This window comes from Pogona vitticeps, chromosome 1, assembly GCF_051106095.1.
Source record: "Pogona vitticeps strain Pit_001003342236 chromosome 1, PviZW2.1, whole genome shotgun sequence".
NCBI classification, from domain to species: Eukaryota; Metazoa; Chordata; class Lepidosauria; order Squamata; family Agamidae; genus Pogona; species Pogona vitticeps.
The window spans coordinates 337,183,360-337,205,502 of record NC_135783.1 but is presented as its reverse complement, the minus strand read 5'-3'; the positions used below and the strand labels follow the sequence as shown (position 1 = coordinate 337,205,502).

At 41.5% G+C, this 22,143-nt stretch overlaps 1 protein-coding gene across 1 annotated transcript in view; it reads left to right on the top strand.

The window, feature by feature from the left end:
• Positions 1-22,143, top strand: part of CCDC85C (coiled-coil domain containing 85C) — a 197,324-nt gene that overhangs the window by 165,570 nt on the left and 9,611 nt on the right. The window contains exon 4 of the mRNA XM_020812903.3: positions 16,159-16,254. Within this exon, the coding sequence (XP_020668562.1) occupies positions 16,159-16,254 (96 nt within the window). The remainder of the gene's footprint in view (positions 1-16,158; positions 16,255-22,143) is intronic.

Sequence of the window (22,143 nt, the reverse complement as noted above, 5' to 3'; positions counted from 1 at the left end):
AGTTCCAGAGTGGTACCTGAATAATGAATTTATAAATCACCTCTGAGTACCGTATACCTATGTAGAAGATCTTGGAAAGGGTCGCCATAAATTGTAATCAGTTTAATAGTAATTGCTATTGTGCAAGAATGCGCATGGACAGCGGCAGGGGGTAAAACCAATTCAGAGTATACTTTGCTGTGCATTCTGGCCACTTTGCCATATAGGAAAGGCTATGAATTCCTGGTTCTGATTGTGTAATGTGGTCTAGGCCAGGAATATCTTTATTGTACTAATCTCATGACTTTGCAGATTGTTCCCAGGTGTCACTAAAATATCCTGTGTTTTAAGTGAGTCCTCGCATTTAAACAGGGGACGTGGAGGTGTGACACAAAACCCTCCTGTCACCCGAAGGTGGTAGCAATAGTGGCCAAGGAACAGGTTGGCGGCAGCAGCATCAGGGTGGTTCTCCCCAGCCACTGAAGATGCTGCCAACACCACTGTTGCCATTGCACTCCCCAGCCTCTGCTGTCCAACCACCTGCTGGACACGCAAGTCCTACAGCATAGGAAGGGTTGTTTTATAATCTTGACAGACTGCAGAGGAAGCTGTATTAACATTTCAAAATAGTCAATGTTGGGCACCATCTTTTACTGCAGTAGGGCTTACATTGTGTGCATTAATAGAAGTTGCTGTGAATTTAAACTTGCTTTCAACTCACTGTGCAGTTTTGGACCAGGTTCTGTCTGTTGAAAGAGAATCCAACACCTAGGCAAGAGTGTGTGGCATTTCCTTACTTGATTGTTTTTCAGGTTGCTTTTCAGTGACTGGATATATAAGAAGAACAGGTGATTTAATGAAATAATCGCAATGAACTTGGGCTCATAGTGAAAGCTTAATCTCTTCCATGTAGCAGGAAAGGAGAAAAGGGCTCTCTTGGCAAGTTAAAGCGTAACAAGCTTTGTTTGGCATGAGGTTTTGTAAACTATGGGCCATGTCTTCAGAGGCACCTGGAGAAGTGGGATAATGCAGAAATGTTTATGCCAAATAAAACTTATTAGTCTTCAAGTCCTTGTTGTTTTTGCTGTACATAATATTTCCTAGCAACATGCGACAGGTGGATATATGGTGGAACTGCAGTCGTTGTCCTGAAAGAACTGAAGGTCAAACATGGGAAAGTTAGTTTTTTGAATGTACAGTGGGGTCTTGACTTGAGAACTTAATCCGTATTGGAAGGCGGTTCTCAAGTCAAAAAGTTCTCAGGTCAAATCTGCATTTCCCATAGGAATGCATTGAAAACCATTTGATCTGTATCTGCTCTTTTCCATCCATAGAAACTAATGGGAAGCTGCTATTCTGCCTTCGACCACTAGAGGGGGATATTTTGTTTCTTTTTTTCTTAGGTCAAGAAAGGTTCAGGGAAGGCAGGGAAAATGTGAACTTTCAGTTAACTGTTGGCCAGTGAAAAGGGTGCCTGTCTGCTCCTTCACTCCTCCCAGCGTTTAGAGAGTGGATTGGGAGACAGTCTTCAGACTGCCTGGTACTGGACTGCCTGGACTGCCTGGTACTGTACTGCCTGGACTGTAATTTTGCACTTTCCCTGCCTCCCACGTGGTTTTTTTCAGTTCTTAACTCAAATCTAAGTATGTAAGTCAAGTCAATATTTTCCTGTGAGAGTGGTTCTTAAGTCAAAATGTTCTTAACTCAAGCCGTTCTTAAGTCAAGACCCCACTAGGAGGTTTTGGAAGTTGTGGTCAAAAATGTAACACTTCCAAGCTGTGTTTTATTCTAGCTCCTGTGTTCTAGAGCCTAGAATAGTGCTTCTCAGCCTTTCATATCATGTATCATGCTAGTCACCCTCTCAAAGAACCAGGGTCCCTTCATGGTAGAAACAAGAAGTTCATTTTCTCCCAGAAGGAAATCTATACATTTCACCAGCACTCAGTTGTTATTTTTATCATTTACAGTAAGTGTTAAAGGCATAAAAATTGCAGTACTATCGTTAAGAATAAACACAAACAAAAAAATTCCTCTAGTACTAGAAAATTGCAATAATAATGCTGAGTATAATTTTTTCCATACCTACTTTAAAACACAAAAATAATTGATGGAAACAGTGCAGCAACATTATTGGCCTTAAATGTATTGCTCTGATTAAAGCAAACAAAGCAAAAGTCATAAGTCTATAATGTTTTATTATAAAAACCCTGTGCCCCACCTAGATGACTTTGGTGTCCCACTGGTGGTACATATGCCACTAGCTGAAAACGACTGCTCTACATCATGCCATGGAATCCTCTGTGTCACATAAGAGTTCCACAGCAAACAGAATGTGTGTCCTAATACTTAACACTTATAGCAGTTTTATACCACTTCAGTTGCTGTGGTACAGTCTTGTGGAAGCCTGCTGTTTGCAGTTTGGTGAGGTACTTTGAATTCGCTGTCAGAGAGATGTAATGGAAAGAGATGTCTAATAACTTCGGCAAACTACAAATCCCAGTATGCCATAGAATGGAGACATGGCAGCTAAGGTGGCATGAAACTGCTCTAAGAGCGTAGTGTAAATTTATTCAACGTCAGAGTGGGATGTTTTTCATTTTAGTTTTACAGTTGGAACAACAAATGCTTGAGGCATTTGTGCTTGAATTGACCCTACAGGAAGCTATTCCATTACATCAATGTAGCAGTTATTTCATTTATTATTTTGCTCTCAATGACAAAAAAAGGTATGGTCACAAAACTGATTTTTTTGCCTTGGGCTCCCAGATGTCTTGGGCTGACCCTGTACAAAATGTAATTTACTTCACTGGTGTTTGTTTAATCAGCGTGGTGGAATAGGCTGGAAAAGACCTTAATGTTGGGAAAGTGTGAAGGCAGGAGGAGAAAGGGACGACAGAGGATGAGATGGTTGGACAGTGTCACCGAAGCAACCAACATGAATTTGATACAACTCCGGGAGGCAGTGGAAGATAGGAGGGCCTGGCGTGCTCTGGTCCATGGGGTCACAAAGAGTCGGACACAACTTAATGACTAAACGAACGAACGAACGGAATAGGCTGTAATTTTGCAGAACAGTATTTGGTCTTTGCTGGTTTTGAGAGGCACTTTGGATCTTGACGGTTTAGTTTTCTTGCTGTAAAGATCAACAGCAGTTCCCACTGTCAGCAAGGTACTACTTTGCAGGAAAGGGTGGAAGCAATGGAGGAAAACCGGAACAGAAGGAGGTTTAATGCCAACAAGACACAGATCACTTTGTGAGGCTGCTGAATGAAGTGTGAAATCTGAAGCAGCTCTTTGAATGCAGCAACAACAGCAGAAGAGGGGAAAAATGAGAAATGCTGGCTTTTAAACTTAAAGTCATTTGGTTTCCCGAGGAGAATTATTCATTACCCTTCAATTGCTGTAGTCTTCAAATATGGTTGTAAATTGTAGTTAAGGTTTTCATGTCAGTATTTTTCAAATTAAGCCTTTCGCCTACAGAGTTTACTTTTTTGCGGAGATGCATAGGGTTTTATTGCATGGTCAATCCTCTTGCATACTTACATTGGCGTAAGATGCAACGTTTGGAGGCAAAATACCATAACTTGGGACAATTTGGCACCATTTGCGTAGCTATGGAAGAAGATTTGGGTCTCTGAAAACGCGGAGCCTTTGTTATTAATTTAATTAATTTTTATGACCTTTTTTATAAAGTACATAAGGCAAGAGAGTAGATGTGTGTGCATTCCTGTGTACATGGTCATACCCACCTGCTTTTAAATGGAAGCCTTATCTTTCCTTATTGACCAAAGGGAGTATCCAGACCTTTTTTGTGGCTTAAGTAGACGTCGCTGAATAAGGCCATGGCCCTAAAGCTACGCTGTGACTGACAGGTGGATGTCTGATCTGGGCAGGCAGATGGGCTTGGCTTGGCGTCTGGAGAAACTCAATGGTTACTGAGTGTTTACATGGCTTGCTGCCTCGTGTGTTTAACAGGTGGTGAATTAAAGAACCACGAAAGAGATTAACATCTGGAATAAAGTCCTTCTTAATTGGAGGAGGTGCAGGGGAGGGAGAAGCCTTGCATTTTTTTTCCCCTGCTAATACCACATTTTTTTCCTGCTAATGCCGCTTTGGTGTTCTGGAGAAGTTCAGCCTGCTATAGAGTGGGGGGAAAACACCCATTTGATTCAGACAGAATCCATATTAATTCTCCCCTGACCTTCCTTCTCCTGCCTGTAAGAATTTGTGTTCCCCAGCCTGTGCCCTGTGGCAGGGTTTTCTGCATTTTACATTTGTAAATTCATCCCAGTGTGATCTAGGACAGCACATCTATTTAAATATGAAAGAGAAAGGCTGGGGTTGTGGGTTTTGTTTTGTTTTAAATTGGATGCCTGCAGTCTATCTGAAGAGTGGGTGCCCAATAATGAAATGTCACAATTACTTTGGATCAACAGCTCTGCTAGTAAATGGGCAGGCAGGCTGGGAGGGCACGATGCAGACAAACAGATAATTTGGCACATTGCTGGATACTGTGGGATTATAAACTGGATTTAAAAGCTGGTCTGGTTAGCAAATTCTAAAGAATGTGGCTTGTTATAATGACAGTCATGATGTCTTTAGTTTAAAATGGGGAAATAATGTGGTAGGATTAGTGTCCTATCATTCTTTTAGTTTAAAATGGGGAAGTAATGTGGTAGGATTAGTGCCATATCATTCTTTGCCAAGTAATGAAAAACGTACTCTTACTCTGTGTGTGTGTGCGCACATGTGTTCATATCCCTATGTATATTTCTCTCCTTTCGCCCCTGCTGCTTGTTTCTGAATACATGTTTGATATTCCCACTGAACAAGATGGAACCTGGACACAGTCAAGAAATATGCCCATTATATCCTCCCTGCCCCCCTCCCAATAATCAAGTATCATTATCATAAGGGACAACTTGAAAATGATCTGCCAAGATGAAACCTTGTGATCAGTTAGATTGGGCCTGGTTAAGTGAAAGCACACGACTTGAAGTGCAAAACATCTGGAGGGCCAGAGTTTTCCCCACTGTGCATCAAGGAGGGGTGGTTTGTAAGATTTCTGGACATGTAGAAATATGAGCATCCACATGAGCGCTTAGCAGATGTGGGAGAAATGTACGTACAGCAGGGGGGCTCGGTGAGGAAAGCGCTTTGTTCTTCCTTCCGACTACTCCAGACAGGATGGGTGCAATTATCCCATTTCATTCTCACATCAAATTGTGAAGTAAAAGGAAAGCTGAGAAATATGGCTTGCCCAAGGCTATCCAGTGAGCTTCATGGCAGAGCAGTGAATTAAGTCCAGCTTTTCTGCATCCAAACCCAAGCTGTACTACGCTGGCTCTAGCACAAACAGTACTTGATTTTTATTCACTCCTTCTGTCTCTCCTTCCCCCCCATCCTGAAGAAGTCATGCTTTCCTCTGTATGTTCGAAGAACTCCCTGCTACAGTGGACCCTTGACTTACAGACGGCTTGACTTACAGACTTTTTGAGTTACAGACTTCTCTGGCCGCAAAATTTAGGTTTGACTTGCAGACTGAGATTTGACCTACAGACCAGAAAAAAACCAAAATGGAACAAAACCGGCCTGTTACGGGATTAATCGGTTTTCAATGCACTGTAGGTCAATGGAGACTTGACTTACAGACTTTTTGACTTGAGAACCGCCTTCCAATACGGATTAAGTTCTCAAGTCAAGACCCCACTGTATATGTATATCGCTCCCATGTCTGCTATGCTCTTATGTGAGTACATACATTTTCACATGTCCAAAAATCTTACAAACACACCACCCCTAGAAGCAGAGTTTAGCAAAGTGCAGATGTTATTGGATTGCAATTCCCATCAGCCCTCTGTGTGTGTCTACAGAGCTGGGGGTTGAAATCCAACATTGGGGGGGGGCTGCACTTTGGTCATCATTTGTTTAAAACATCTTATCTTATGTCCTGAGTGGCAAGATTGGAAGTCACAACACTTTGGAAGGTGAGCAAGAAAGCTATGAATTGCTCTCTTCCATTAATGATAATAAACTTAAGTAATATCTGGACTTGTTGCCATATAATTGGTGTCATCCTACACCAGTGATTCACAACCTTGGGTCCCCAGATGTGATTGGAAGACAGCTCCCAGAAATCTCTCTCTCTCTCTCTCGTTCTCTCTCTCTTCCCAGTGAAACAGAATAAATATTTTTGATCTGCCCTGTGAGCCATTTATTACTTTTGGGAGAAGGTCAAGATATACAAATGAATAATGTAGGTGTGTTTCCCATGTTTCTTCGCCCATATCTCTTTAAGTATCTTCCTGCTGAAGGGAGACAGCTGGGCTGGGAGGAGGAGACCCACTGCCTGCTGGGACATTGAGCTGTAGCCATATGGACCTTTTCATTAATCTCCCCACCCCCAAACACCCACATAAAGATGCCCAGAGAAAACAGCATCCCTGTGCCACAGGGATAGATTTTTATTATAGGCAGGATAGTTTCCATGGAACTCTTTGGGGCCGAGTTTTTATAACTGTTGCCTTCTGTGCTACACAGTCGACTGTATTTTCATATATGGAAGGATGATTATTGTTGAGCAAGAAGCTAAGTCAATACCAGAAGCCTTCCCCTGATTTCCATGCCTTGTATGCTCATCAGGTATTCTGAGGAAGAATGATTTCTTGCTTTTGGTGTGGCTCCTGGGTATCTCTTGTCATTCACAGTTCATTGCCTTCCCCTGGTATGAGTGTATGTTCTTCCTCAAAATGAATGAACCTCTGTCTCATTCTAAAAAGAGTTGGGGAGAAAGGAGTAGAACAGAGAAAAGGGTATATTTTTGTTGACATCTTCTTCACCAGATGGTGATGACAGTTAAAACTTCAAGGTGTGATGACATATCCTCACATTTCTGAATGAATCATCCTACAATTGAAGCTAAAGAGATCCTTGGTTTGGAGTTAATTTTTCTCTCTCCACTTTTTTACAGATGTGCTATGTGAGTCATGTGAAAAATTGGAATTATCACCGTCACCTTTCCTTTAGCTTAATCTAGTTCCTGTCACTTCTTTCTCTACTGAAAGGCTAGGATGTTTTATGTATTTATTCATTTTCTATTCAGTATTTGTTTTTATAGGAGGGCCCATAAAGTAACTCACAGTAATTTTTTGTATTAAATTAAATTGATTTCAGAAGAGTAAAGTGAAAATTCAAAACTCTCAAAATGCAGCATGAAGAAAACTAAAGGTTCTACACAGGACACAATGGAACCAAAAAGTGGCTAAAATCCTGTTGAGCAACTATGCACAAGCACCTCTAGGTTGCACCTACAGTAGCTGTGCTAGTGCTGATGTTGAACTGCTAACTAGAGGCAAGCATGAACCACATACCAATTCATTTTTTGGCCAAATATATGGTTTGGTGCTTCCCAGCCCCACCTCCTCTTGTGGAGCTCCTACTCAGAGACAGCACTCCAACTTCCCTACCTTGCCTCCTCTGGGCTCTGCTTCTGAGTGGGCACCTGCCAGAGCTGGCAGGGCTGGGAAACATCAAGCATCTGTTTGGCCGAATCTCTACCTCAAAGTACTTCCAGTGATGTATTGTGCAGTCTGTCATTTGTGCAATCGAATAGCACAATCCCTTGTTGTGCCAGGAGCTAGTATAAATATGCCAGGTGTCATGCCTGGCATATTTATACTAGTGTAATTTTATGTTACACGAGCATGAACAGTATTTTGACCAATGATTTGTCTAGCTAGAACCATCTACAGGAAAAGACAAAAGCCTATCTCACAGCCATAAATACTCCACTCCCAAGCCAACTACACCAGAGCACAGAGTGCTGTCCTCTGAAGATGCCGGCCACAGAGACTGGCGAAACGTCAGGAAGAACAACCTTCAGAACATGGCCAAAGAGCCCAAAAAACCCAGAACAACCACTAGCTAGAACTGCTTGAAAAGTTCTTCAAGATAAAGTGGGTGTGATTAAACTTCCCTCTTCTCTTCAGTATTTGGTACAGCAGTAGAAATGTGTAGTCCCGCTTGCTTTTGCTAGCATAATCAAAAATAAGGAAATATGTTGTTGCAATCCAGGGTTGTCTAGAGAGGCACTTATTTCCTATCCTGAAGGAGGAATTCCTCAGCCACCCCCACCCATGTCCAATAATGACCCCCATCTTCTGTTCTGTTGTTTAAGAAGTTAGATTTTGCAATTCCAACTTCTGCATCTGAGAAACAAATATTCTCCAAATGCAAAATACATTTGAACTACATTGTTTTTTAAAGAGAGAGAGAGAGAGAAGAGAAAGAGAGTTTACATTATTGTATCTCAAGAAGGTGTGCGCTTTCTGGCCTTTAGGCAGAATTGTTATGATAGTGATATAAATAGCGGGAGAAAGTGGCATTGCAAATCAAAGAGAAACAGCAAATACCTAAATACAGGTATATGTAAACAGAACTTATTTAATCAGTATTGTGACATTTTTAGTACTGTGTGTGTTTCTATGTGGATCTTACATTGTCATCCCACACAGTCACATTTCTAATGTCATTATATGAATTCTCATATGGCACTGGTGCAGCTAAGCCCTGCATATATCAGTGTTTGCTTCCATAGTAACTGATATACTTCAGAGAAGGGAAAATAGGGTAGTAAGGAAAGACAAGGAGAAAAGATCAGAATAAAGTGGCTCTTCATGCTGAATGCATGGAGATTTTCCAAAGGCTTTGATTCACATAGAGTGGTTTTACTTTCTTGACTTCTGAATTCACAGGGGGGAAAAAAGAGACAGCTGTGATTTTGTTGTTAACCACTTCCATCAAAGTGGTTAACAGAGCTCAAAGCACCAAATATTTGGAGTGTTGTTTTTGTCCCAGATTTCCTGTGTATGACCTTGAAAATGAACCATCATCTGCTAGGTAAATACACGGTCATCATTCACAGGGGTGTGGTTGTAACCATTGGTGAGAAGGTTGTCTAGTCTGTCTCACCTTGATGTGCGTTATAATTTTTCCACCCTGCATTTCTAATCAGATGTGTAAGAGTGATAAACTCTCACAGCTTGGATTTCATACCATCGTGCAGAGGACGACGATAACAATAATGGTGGGGTTTTTTTTGTGTTTGTTTTTTTGTTACTTGGGTTCCTGATATGCTTACGTCTATAGGTATTGTATAGTGATCTTCTCTTGATCCTTTACTGAATCGTATTCAAAGGTGGGGATATTTACTTTTGTGGATTGCACCACCATAATACTTCCAGACAGCACAGCCACTGGCCGTGCTCTCTTGGGTGTTTCTGGGACATGTAATCAAAACAGGTAATTTTTCATCTCTCTTGCAGTCTTACTAGCCCAGTCAGTCTTGGCTATTCTGACCCAGAGTGGCTCTTCTTGGGCAGAGAGTCGAAGAACACGCCACTTGAAAGACAGAGTTATTATTTTGTTGTTTTATGTTACTGAAAAATAACTTAAGGGGAACTGACCTCTATCTAATCTTTTGAGCCATTTTTTTAAAAAAAGCATACAAAGTATGGGGGAATTGCCTGCTTACGTAGTTCTCATGAATTTCTCCTAGTGAACTCAAAACTGCCTCTCTGAAGTGTCCTGATTCTGCTTTGCCCAGACTTACATCTTGGCCCAGATTTACATCTGGGGAAAACAAAAGCAGATTTAAATGCTGTTCATGTTGTCCTCTTGGTCTTTCTGGTTCTGGATTTGCAATCTTGTTTTCAGCAAACTTGCACCTATGTAACCATACGTTCTAACCAGAGCTTTTACTTTTAAGGAGAATCAAGGCTTTTGAGCTCATGTGCGGTGGAAAAAACTGGAGGGAAAAGAGACACTTTGGAGACTGACTGGATTTGGGGAGCCATTTTGATTAAGATCTGCTGGAGTGATATTGAGGGCCTAGGTAAAGGTAAATGTTCCCCTTGACATTTAGTCCAGTTATGTCCGACTCTAGGGCGCAGTGCTCATCCCCATTTCCAAGCCGTAGAGCCAGCGTTTGTCCGTAGACAGTTTCCGTGGTCACGTGGCCAGCGCGACTAGACACGGAACTCTGTTACCTTCCCACCATGGTGGTACCTATTTATCTACTTGTATTTTTACATCCTTTCGAGCTGCTAGGTTGGCAGGGACTGGGATAAGTGACGGGAGCTCACTCCGTCATGTGGATTTGATCTTACGACTGCTGGTCTTCTGACCTTGCAGCACAGAGGCTTCTGCGGTTTAACCCACAGTGCTACCACGTCCCTATTGAGGGCCTACTTAGTTCTTTAAAAGATTGAAGTGAAATTGTGTTTCTGATTTTAACTGTTGTTTCTGGAATGCAGGCCAACTGTGAGTCAGAGTCTTTATTTCCCATCAATTTGCCCTGCTGGGACACTTCTCTTTCCCAAAGGCCTTGGAAAAGCAAGTAGACACTGCAGGTGCTGGATAGAAGCAAGGTTTGGCTTGCAGAAATCCGTTGGTCTTTTGGATTCCCTGGTTAGAGCTTTAAATGCCTGAACTGGAGGAAGATTGAGAGGTTTCCTACTCTTTATGAAGGACAGGCTGAGGCGAGGAAAATGAAGAGACAAGTTTAAACAACAGGTCTGCTTTATTGATGCATTTTCTTGTTAATAAACATGCATCAATAAATTGGAGTATTTTTGGAGCCCCATGAAAACCAAAGTAAAATGAAGCAGGTAAAGTGAACTGTTCATTTATTGTACTGTAGGGTATTTCTTGACACCAGTTAATTCCAATTTATTCCTCTGTAGATGGACTTTAGTTTCTTCTGAATGCAGTCAATGTACTGCCCCTGAAGGTATGTCGTTTCTCCTTCATCACTGCATCGTGGTTTTCTGAAAATACATTTTTTGCCTCTAACTTTGGACAGGCAAAAACCTGCAGCAAATAACAAAAATCTGTAAATTTCCTGGGACACTTTTTTTTGTCCCTTGTGCAATATTTGTGTGTCTGTGTTTCTGAGGAGGGAGGACCCCTGTACATAGGAAGTGGCTGGAATTTGGGGGCAGTATTTACAGTTGTGCGGGTGACAGTGATGTGAACTACCTACATTGCAAATCAATTTCAGTATGGATTCGGCAACAAAACATTCTAGGGGGATTATAGTGTCTCATTGTGGTAAAAGACGGTTACGAAGACTGGAGATAAAAAGCAGATGCCTGCTTTTGGAAAGCATGGGTTGATAAGTCTATTTGGTTAACAGAATTTTTGGGAGATGTCTTGGAGACATATCACTTACTTCAAAAGACAGATATCCCATCCTCCATGTGAGGGTAATTTATCCTGTTAACTGTTTGTGTGTCTTCACCAGCTAAAGCTCATTAATTTTAGGAATTGTGCAAAAATCTTTGGCAGCAGTCACAACTCTCTCGCCATGCTAAGTGTAAATGGAAAGAACACAAGAACAAGTACGACCACATAGACAGTCAGTGCACAGTTAATCATAAGGTGTTTCTCCTTGTTGTGCAAAATGGCAAGGTATTTTCTACCAGTGTCAGTTAGAGTTCCCACAAATTGTAAGAAAGACTTTTTCCCATCTTGTGCAGTTGCACAAAATTGCAACAGCTGCAATCTTCTTGCATTGAATTTTTTTTCTAAAAAAATTAGAAGCAACGGATGAGTTGTTTGCATCTTTTACTCAGTCAATCCTGGTGAACCTTCTGTGCTTGTTGTATGTGTGTGCTTTGCTCCGCAAAAGGAAAAGATTATATTTTTGTGTAGGGACATGTTGTGCAGTTGTAGAAACCTCAGTGAAACCTTTTCTCATTCTTATGCTGAAAGTGAAAAATTGCATGGGGGAATGTATTGACTGCATAATTCTTCACCCCCACTATGCAGTGTGCCTTTTCTTTTCTATCCACCTGTGCTTGAGACATGCTCAAGTGCTTTGAAAGGCTAACTTTCACATTCAAACTATTCACAGGTTCGTATAGTTTTCAAAAAGATATATCTTTTACCACACTACCAGTGAAAAAAGTTAGAGATATTTCATTAACCTTTATAGCTATTTAACACACTCTTTTGCACAGTCCCACTTTTAATACATTCTTTTATTTAAATTATAGTCCATCATGTAGTTGAAGAAACTAAGATCAAAACAGAATAGACTGAAACCAACCTCTTGGTAAAAATGTGGTAGAAGACAAATAAGATACACTTAAATCTGCTGCCTTGTATAGCCATTTAAACATAGTTTTCGATTGAGTAATACATTTATGAGATAACTGCAAAGTAGTAGTTTGTGACTTTTTAGTGATCAAAAGGCATTACTCAACCCAGAACTTTTTTTCTGTGTATGGATCACGTGAGTACTTTTCTCTATTTTCTAGCGTCTTTTTATCGTTGAAATTGTTTCCATATTGTGCTTGTCACAAATAAGTAACACTTGCACAACCTTGCCTGACTTTTGCATCTGTTCAAAACCACGTGAAAATACATTCTGCATATGAGCTCCACAGAAAGATGTGAGTGTGTCCGAATCATAGAATCTCCTGAGACAAAAATTATTTCTCTTCAAGCAAAACCATAAGGAAAGCTTTTATTCTTGTTTTGAAACAAATTAATGTGTTTAGAGTACTAGTAAATACAATGGATGGTAGTTTTGCAGTTAGAAAGGTGTACAGGTTTTGTGGAAAATGAACTGAGGAAAAGTAAGAGAATTAGAATTAACATTAAAGATTAAGAGCTCTTAATCTTTAATGTTAGTATTATTCTGTTATTCTGTAATGTTAGTATTATTCTTAATCATCAGTATTATTCTGTTCTATAGGTAGCCATGAGTGTGGGGAAGCTTTGTTTCTACATTCTTCTATTCTTAACACTCTCTTTAGTTGTACTAAACCTGTAAATATGTTGAAATAGTTCTTTAGTATGAGAGACACACTGATATGTGGAAGCAGTGGATGAGGAAAATGCCATTGTAGTCCTAAGCAGTTTCAAGGTTTCAGTCTGTTTGGCCCAGTGGAGACATATAGTGAAATTGAATTAATTCCTATTAAAGTAGCCTCACTGAATCAATGGAACATACATGAATATTGACTTTGCAAGTTTCATTCATTCAATGGGTCTTTCTCTGCTTGGGAGTGACTATGACATTTCTCCCATAAAGATAGTACTCTCTTAAGTAGCACTAACAAGGGTTACTGGTAAACCCTTGATTTTCTTTTACTAGTTTCAATTTTTATTTGAAAAGGAGCATTCAGTTAGATTTTAATAATGATTAGTGCCAGTGCAGGCTAAATTAACCTGCCAGTCAAGAAAGGTATTCTCATGAGTGAGGGAAAGTACCCCTTCATCCTCCTGTTCTCTTAACCATTTTTCCTTATGAGGCCACTAGTTATGCCAGCAATTTGATCATTCTAATTTAGACAGGGGAGGGAGAATATTTCTAAAAGTTGGCTCTATTTTCTATGTGGAGGTGTAGCATTACTGCAAACTATCACAAAGTGCTGGACAAGTAAAGCTTCTGTAAGGTACAGTGGTGCCTCGCAAGATGAATTTAATTTGTTCCCCGGTTAATGTTGTCTTGCGAAAAATTCATCTTGTGAAACGTGTTTTCCCGTAGGAATGCACTGAAATCTAATAAATGCGTACCTATGGGCAAAAAAAAAGTCAGAACAAATTCAAATTTGGTTTACAAAGGGTTTATTAAGTGCTCTTTAAAGCCATATATATTGTGCAGATGATTTTAAAAAATTCAATCAAAACACTTTAACTTTTTAAACATCATAGAAAAACATTTAAAAATCAGCAAACATGAGGCAGGAACAAAGAACGGAAAACATTCTTCTTGCGAAGCACGCCGTACGAACATTTGTCTTGCGAGTCATCACCATCACCCCCCCCCCAAATTGCCAAAACCATTTGTCTTGCAAGTTTTTTGACCTGTGAGGCATTTGTCTTGCGAGGCACCACTGTATATCTATTTTGTGAAGTTCCTTTCTGTGTGAAATAAAGTATAGCTTCAGCATTGACCAAAATGGTATTTTCACTTCGTTCCTAAATTAGATAAATAACAGTCACATCATTCCAACTGATGGCAAGACTTGCCAGAGGTTTCTAGGTATGAAATACTCTCAGGTAGATTACCATCTTGCCTTCTGGAGATGCTCTTGGACTATTCAGCTTGTCCAAGGCTGCAGAAGCTTCTCTCGAGGTGTGACTGGGAATCAAACTCTCAAGCACTCTAACTGACTGAGCTATCCATCCCCAGCTAAATTAGGCAAATCCCCTTGCATAATTTGTGAAGTGTGATCAGTATGTTTAAAAAAACCCACTAAAGTGTTTCTATGCCATGTATTTCAGCTCACTGCTGCAAACTGCTTCTCACACATCCAACAGTGCTCTTGGCCACTGATCCTTCAGTGCTAGAATAAGGCACACTATTTTTGTTTGTAGCTCAGCATATTTTCTTCACACTTCGGGGGCTGCTTGAAAGGGATTCCGAGTCAAAACCTAGTTCCTTCTGCACCTTGATGTGGCTGTATTGATTAGCAAAGGGAAGCACTAATGGCTTATATCACTGAGGAATTCACCAGTTACATTGGAGTGAACTAGGCCACAATTTCCAGAATTCTTGGAGGAGTCCAAAAATGAAATCCAGAAATCTCAACGAACACACCCCTAGCAACTTCCATGCTCCGGTTCAAACAGAGCATATTCCTCTTACATATGAAATCACAGGTTTCCTGTTTCTTCCACATAGCTGCAGAAGAAGAATGAGCTAAAAGCTCAATACAGCTTGTTCATGTGACTGAAAGCTACATTTTCTCATTTGTTGGAATTCAGCTAGTAGCTAGTCTGAGAGCTGGTGAGCTTGGAAGGGAAGATGAATACAAAACATATAGAGAATAAAGGTAAAGGTTCCCCTTGACATTCTTAGTCCACTCGTGTCCAACTCTAGGGAGTTGGACACGTTTTCAAGCCATAGAGCCAGAGCTTGTCCGAAGACAGTTTCCGTTGTCACTAGGCCAGCGTGACTAAGGAACACCATTTTACCTTCCCACCGAGATGGTACCTATTTATCTACTCACATTTGCATGCTTTCGAACTGCTAGGTTGGCGAGGAGCTGCGACAAAGTGACAGGCGCTCACTCCGCTGCATTGATTCGATCTTACGACTGCTGGTCTTCTGACCTTGCAGCACAGAAGCTTCTGTGGTTCAGCCTGCAGCGCCACCACGTCCAATAGAGAGCAGCAAAATCTTAAAAATTACATCTACCAGCTTTGTCTCCAATTTGGAAATTCTAAAATAAGGAAGATCATCAAAGTAGAAGGCTGTAATAAGTATCTGTGTGCTCTGCATAGCCAGCCTATTACCTATAATGATGTCACATACCACTCTGTCATTTGGATTTAGCTCCCTAGCCCAACTGGATAATCTCTCTTTGTTTTGCCCACAAACATAAAGGCAAAATTTTGAGCCTTTCAATGAACCCATTGTTGGTTTCTCTGAATGACACAGCACAAATGGACAAATCACAGAAAGGATCAGGACATTGTATCTCACCTTGTTTAGAAGAGACCTTAAAAGGGATTATGCATATCAAAGGTTGCACAATGAATGAGTTGAGTACTCAAGTTCCTTGCTATGAAAGCAGCATTTCTGTCTTTTTGATAGGATGCCAGATGTCAAAGGACTAGATTGAACATTGTGGAAAGGCTTGGGTTCAAAACCTTCCTTGAAAGGAACTTGTTGCATTTTGAAAAGATGTTGCCATGCAACCTGTAAAGTGGATCCCAACAATTTCTCTCCTACCCACACTGTCAGCCAGTCTGTCGCTTCCTCGTAAACGTTACAGCGGTGTGCATGATGTGAGAGGTTAATTTGCTTTCTTATGGTTAAAAACTCTGTTCTGATACGCCATAACAAATGAGGGCCATGCTCCATGTTTAAAACTTTGTACATTGGTACAGATTTTTTGGTATTGATAAACCTGCTTTTTTAAAAAATAGCTAAAGTCACATCAGAACGGAACCATTTGGGATTAGAACAGCAGGAAGGTTTTCAACCGTTGAGTGTGTTTGGTACCAGGACAATTGAATAAGAAGGAATTGTGCTATATTCTCTTTCCCTGCTGACTCTACTGCCCCCCTTCCCCCCTCCACTTGAAAGTATGGGAAGTTAGTCTTATTCATATAAATATCTTCTTAAAATTGTTTGCATTCTCTGTTGTGTTTTTTTTACAGGGCCCTGTTCGTATGACTCCTGATCTGAATGCTTCTCCTGCAGTGGGATATGTTCCCATAAGCCAGAAACCCGAAGCCGTGGTGCACGCTATGAAGGTAAGCAGGTATTAGTGAATAAATTAAGCAAATCCATGCTTTGGTTCCACCCCAAGAAGGTAACGTCCACGAGTTGCAGTATAAGGGGGTGTTTCCATATTATAACAGTTCATATGCCTAACTAAAGGTGACTTTTCTCATGAGATAGCATAGACCTGGAAAACATGTAACCTTCTATATGTTGTTGAACCCCATTTTCGATCACCCTTAGCTAGCCTGGACAATGAGACACAATAGGTTTATTGGGGTCTTAAGGGATGAAGTGCCTCCACCCTGGTTGTAGCAGAAATAGCTGCCTGTTTTTTTGACTAAGGAAAAAAGGTGCCATCAGGTTGGCGGTGTTGCTGCCTGATGTCCCAGATTTTATTTTGTCACATAGAAATCCCTTATCTTGTTTAGTAGTGAGAGGAGGAATTAAAATCACAACACGTTTTTTAATGCTGGATCATCCTAAGAATCAGTTGCAGACCTTTCATCCATATGTTCCTTATCCTCTAGGGCAGTGGGTCCCAACCTTGGGTCCCCAGATGTTCTTGGACTGCAACTCCCAGAAATCCTGGCTAGTGGTGAAGGCTTCTGGGAGTTTTAGTCCAAGAACATCTGGGGGACCCAAGGTTGTGAAGCTCTGCTCTAAGGCAAAGCATTTTGTAGTGCCTTTGTGAAGACAACCATTTAGGCAATAAAACAGAGCACCTGTTACCACCGTGAATTTTGTTTTCTCCCATCTTGCCATGACCAGTAAGTAGAGCAGTCCTCCAAGAGTTTTGTCTGGCCTCATTTTCAGTTTGGCTGTTGGGATGAAACCAACCAAGGGTTGGTGGATTGCGTGGCATTTTTGAACACTAGCACATTTTATTTGGCATGAGGTTTTGTAGACAAAAGCATATGCCAGATAAAATGTGTTTAAGGAGTAACAAGGCTTCTTGTTTCTACAGTGTTTAGGCTGTGATCTGTCCCCAAAAAGGAGCTGCTATATATTGACTTCGTTGTTTTGTTGTATCACTTTTTGGAGTACTATTTTTAAACTATTTTTTTCAAAACGAACCAACCACAGTTGGGTCCTTTTAAGTAGAAAGACAGAGTAAAAATATTTTTTTAAAAAAATGCATTTAAATAAATTGTAAAATAAAGTGTATTGTCTTGACTGTGGGTAGACTCTGCAACCTCCAGAATGTGATTAGTGGCTGGGGAATTTTGTGTGTTGTAATCTCCAAAAGGTATGGTTCTTCCCTGTGGTTTCCCTGTAGCAGCTGATGTGTGATGCTGCCCCAGGGAGGTCCAGAAAAGAGGAGAGCCCCCCTCAAGCTTCACTAAAGAACCTGGCATAAAATGCAATAAAAGTATGCGAACCAAATTCTCTAGCTTATGCTCACGTACGCCTAGTCTGACATGTCACATTGATGCATCTGTATCACCCCTGCGGGACTGTAGTTTTCATTATCCAAAATCTCCGGGCTGTGAAAACTCTTCTAAATGTATCCGACCCTAGGGCACTTAGATAATCTTTCAGGTTATGATTGTGTGCATAGATACTAAGAATAAGAAAGAATGAGAGAGGAAGGGAGAGAAGAAGGCAGGGGGCGAGAGGGAGGAAGAGAGGGCTTACTCAGCTGCCAGAATCTGCTTGTATTTCTAGGTTCAGAATTCTATTTTTAATAAGGGAACGACCAACATGGCATTTCATTAAGATGCATTCATGGAGAAAACTGCTCAGCATCTGCTCATCAGGCAGCTATTAAAGCTGGGGAAGGGGGGGGGGCTAGGATCTGAATCCAGCCGTCCTGGAGTCCCAACTCAGACCCTTTGAATTTCCCAGACGGCCATGTCTCTTTCCACCTAACATTTTGTGACTTCCAACTTTTGCAATTCCCTCCCTCCACCCATATTCCAAAAAGTTCACGTACTTGTCTAAGACTTGGTTACCACCAGTAAGTGCTTTAAGATGCAATGTATAGGTATTTGCCTTTGCTCTACACTCTATTAGCAGGCAACCTCTGGAACGTTCCTGAAATTGAGTTTGGTCCCCAGGCTGAAAAAGTTTTCCTGTTTTTGCTTTGAAGTATGGCTGGGCAACCACTAGAGATTGAGGAGCGACATATGCCCGTTTCTGGGCCCTAGAAAGTTTTATCTGCTCCTGTGATCCTCATTACCTTTTGGGGGAGGAGTACATAATTGGGTAGTATTCAGAAAGCCCTCTTCTGCCCTCTAGTGGCCACAGTTGTAAAGAACCTTTTCAGATTTTGGGGTGAGCAGCAGGACATCTGGGGACCCTTCAAAACACAGCAGAAGCTGCCCTTATGGAAAAGAATCAGTTTTCTTTTTGTGGAGTATGAGGATGCCGGAGTGCCATGTTTGGGCTCCTGAGGAAAGCACATGTTGCCCACCCCTGCTTTAAATGCTCAGAACTCTTGTCAGGAAGGGGAGGGAATAAGGTTGCATCCATAGTTTTACATCTTTCCCCCAAAGGCTGTGGCAAGCCAGCTATTTTTTCTGGCTTTGTTCCATTTCCTTTTTGTAGCCTATTGTGCAAGAATCAGGCAGCTAAAGCATTTTCTGTTGATTCGTTTACAAGCATTGGAAAGCTTTGCCTGTAAAGGAGGAAGTCTAAAGGGAAAAAAAATGGCAAGGGTCAGATCACGTTGCTACTAGAGATGGGTGCAAATCAGAAAAATTGTGATTCATTTTAATATTTGTTATTTTCAAAGCTGATAAATCACAAATTAGAAATTTATGATTTTTTCCTGATGAATAAACTAAATAATTCACAAATTCATTTTTTACTTTAAAACTCTATAAAACAACGCCCAGGTCACCTAGAGACACCATGATTACAGGGAGGCTTCCCTGGACTCTTCTCTACAAGCCCTGCACGTTCAGTGAAGTTTGGGTTTTGGGTGTCCGAGCTATACAGCCACAAAGTGCATCTCCCCCCAAGGAAAGTGCCATTTAGCAGCTGCCACAAAGTGCATCTCCCCCCCAAGGAAAGTGCCATTTAGCAGCTGGCTAAATCTTCACCAAACTTGGAGGGATTGTAGAGGAGAGTCAGAGGAAGCTTCATTGCAATTTTGGTGTCTCTAGGTTCCTTGGGGGGGGGGTGGCATTTTATAGCCAAACAAAGCGATGAATCAAAATTTCATTGATCCACGATTCTTTGGTGACATTGATTCATACAACTATGGATTAACAAATGAGCAACTTTTGAATGAATTTGGTGATTCATTTTTTAATTCACGCTCATCTCTAGCTGCTACTGTTTTTCCTTTTCATTGTCCTCTTTTACCTGAAATGTGTCTGAAATTGCATCTTTCATAGCTCCATGATTGGCAGGTGTTCAACAGGTGTAGTTTCCCAAATCAGTGCACCTTGTGTACATTCAGTGATAGAGATATATTAAAATACACACGGAGATCCATGTTTATGGGAGAATTTAATGTTTGCCATGAGAGAGAGAGAGAGAGAGAGAGAAAGAGAGAGGATCTCTCGTCCGCGGTTTACAGACTACTAATTAAGCCAACCCCAAATGTTGTGTGGATTTATGCTGTGGAGGCAACCAGCCTTTGGCTTAGAGCCTGCTGTTTCTGAGCTATGCACTGAGACATAATTGCCCAGGCTGTTGAGCATTGCAGGCATACAGAGGCCTAGATGAGATGCTTCTACATCTGACATCCAGCGGGATCAATAATTAATTCTTGCCTTTTCACCAGAGATCTGGTTTTATTTGCTGGCTATTAAGTCCCTCTTCTGGCCCTGTCTATTCCTGTTCCCATACCCACTCCTTTTAAAAAGAGAAAAACTGATAGATGCAACTAATTTAATCAAAGCCATAATAGTAAGGCCATCATTCAAACTGGCCTTTGGTCCAGAATAAGTCGGTTAAGTTAGCAGCTAATGCAGTTTTCAAACTAGGTTAAAGGTCCTAAGAGAACGACCTATTTTTGTAACCAAGACTTTAAATATGCTGCAGGAAAAAGAGACACCACTCCGGTTCTAAGCGGTCAGTCTGCAGTGCTTGAGAGAACAGTGAAATGTAAGCCTGGGAAACCCCTCACCCCCGGCTGAGCAGCTGCACTATTGGTGTCCAGAACAGAGGGTGGATGAATTAAAATAATCAAAATCCATTGCACTATTAATCCAGGTTTTGCCATATTGGATTTTGCAATCTGAATTTTAATTTTTTGTGTATGGGGGTGGGAGGGATGTGTGCACTAGAAATGGTTGAGAATTTATGCAGGAAACACAAATCCTGACCATTTTTGATTGAAAACACTGCTGGACTCTGGCTTCTGAAGTTTTGCAAGACCTTGCTTTTTAAGGTTTGTCACAAAGGGCGAATATGGATGTTTTCCTCTTTCTTAAAATTGGTCAATACTCAATTGTTTGCAGATGGACTTATTTTCCATAGACAACATAGCAACTAGGTTCCTCTCCCGAGGTGAGGTTTTGCAATGCAGATATGGCGTTTTCCTTTTGTAGAACAAAAACCTTGCCATGTCAGATCAAGACTCTTTTCTGCAAGTGGTCAGTCAGTCACATGACAAGCCCACCAAGCAGGACATGTTGGAGAGGACTGTGCGATTGTAAGACTTTAGTGCTGTGTTTCCCAACCTTGCGTCCAGATGTTCTTGGACTGCAGCTCCCAGAAATCCTGGCAAAGCACAGCTAGTGGTGAAGACTTCTGGGAGTTTTAGTCCAAGAACATCTGGAGGCCCAAGGTTGGGAACCACTGCTTTAGTGTTTTGAACTGAGTCTTAAGAAGTCCGGGATGGTATGAGGTCTCCTGCCTTGGGCAGGGGGTTGGACTAGAAGACCTCCAAGGTCCCTTCCCACCCTATGGCGAATCTATGGTTCTATGAAGTTGAGATTCTTATCTCTGCTGTGCCATTACCTGAGCTAGTAACTCTCTCCTAGCCTGGCCTTCCTCACAGGGTTGTTGTGAGCATAATAATGGTGTAAAGAAGAGCCTTGTACAGTGGTGCCCCGTATAGCGAGGTTAATCCGTTCCGGATTAACCTTCGCTATATGAAAACATCGCTGTGCGGGCAAGGAAAGCCTATTGGAACGCATTAAACTTAGTTTAATGCCTTCCAATAAGCGTCCAAACTTACCCCTCCAGCGATGTTTTCGCGTCCGGCAGCCATTTTGGAGCCGCTGATCAGCTGATCGGCGGCTCCAAAATGGCCGCCGGACGCCCCAATCGTCGCAAAGCGAGTGCGGCGATTGGGGCAGATCCGTATAGCGATCCCCAAAAAGGGATCGCTATACGGATTCTTCGTTAAACGGTGCGCTCGTTAAGCGAGGCACCACTGTACACCACATAAAGATGACTAGAGGAAAGGTAGGCTTGTACATGTAAGCAATGTAACAAAAAAGCAAATGCAAACCAACAGTTTTTGATATCTGGTAATCAGAAGTACCACCATTCAATTAGTGTGTTTAAGATCATAGTAGCATAACACGCCTCTTTTCCTCCCCATTTGAGGTAAGCCAGGCCAAGAGATGGTGACAGATCCAAGGCCATATAGTGAATTTCAAGCCTGAGTGGGTACCTGTTCTCTGGTCTCCCAAGCCCTAGTCTGAACACACTAAGCACCACACCATCTAGCACACCTGTGGGCAGCAGGTTAGTTTAGATGCCCATGGCAAGGTTGGGTGTCAAATACCACTCCAGCAGTGGAGGTTAGCCAGAGAGTTCATGAGAACAGCAGGATCACTCCTGTTCTAGAGCATCTGCCACCTTCCTCTTTCCAGGAGTAATGCTGTCCCTGGGCTCTATCGCTGAGTTGCCATCTATCCATAATTTGTCACGCACCACTCTGATGGCTGGCAGTGGTGGGCAGCTGTTGCCCTCCAGATTTTAGTGGAATGGAGCTCCTCATCAGCCCTGTCTAC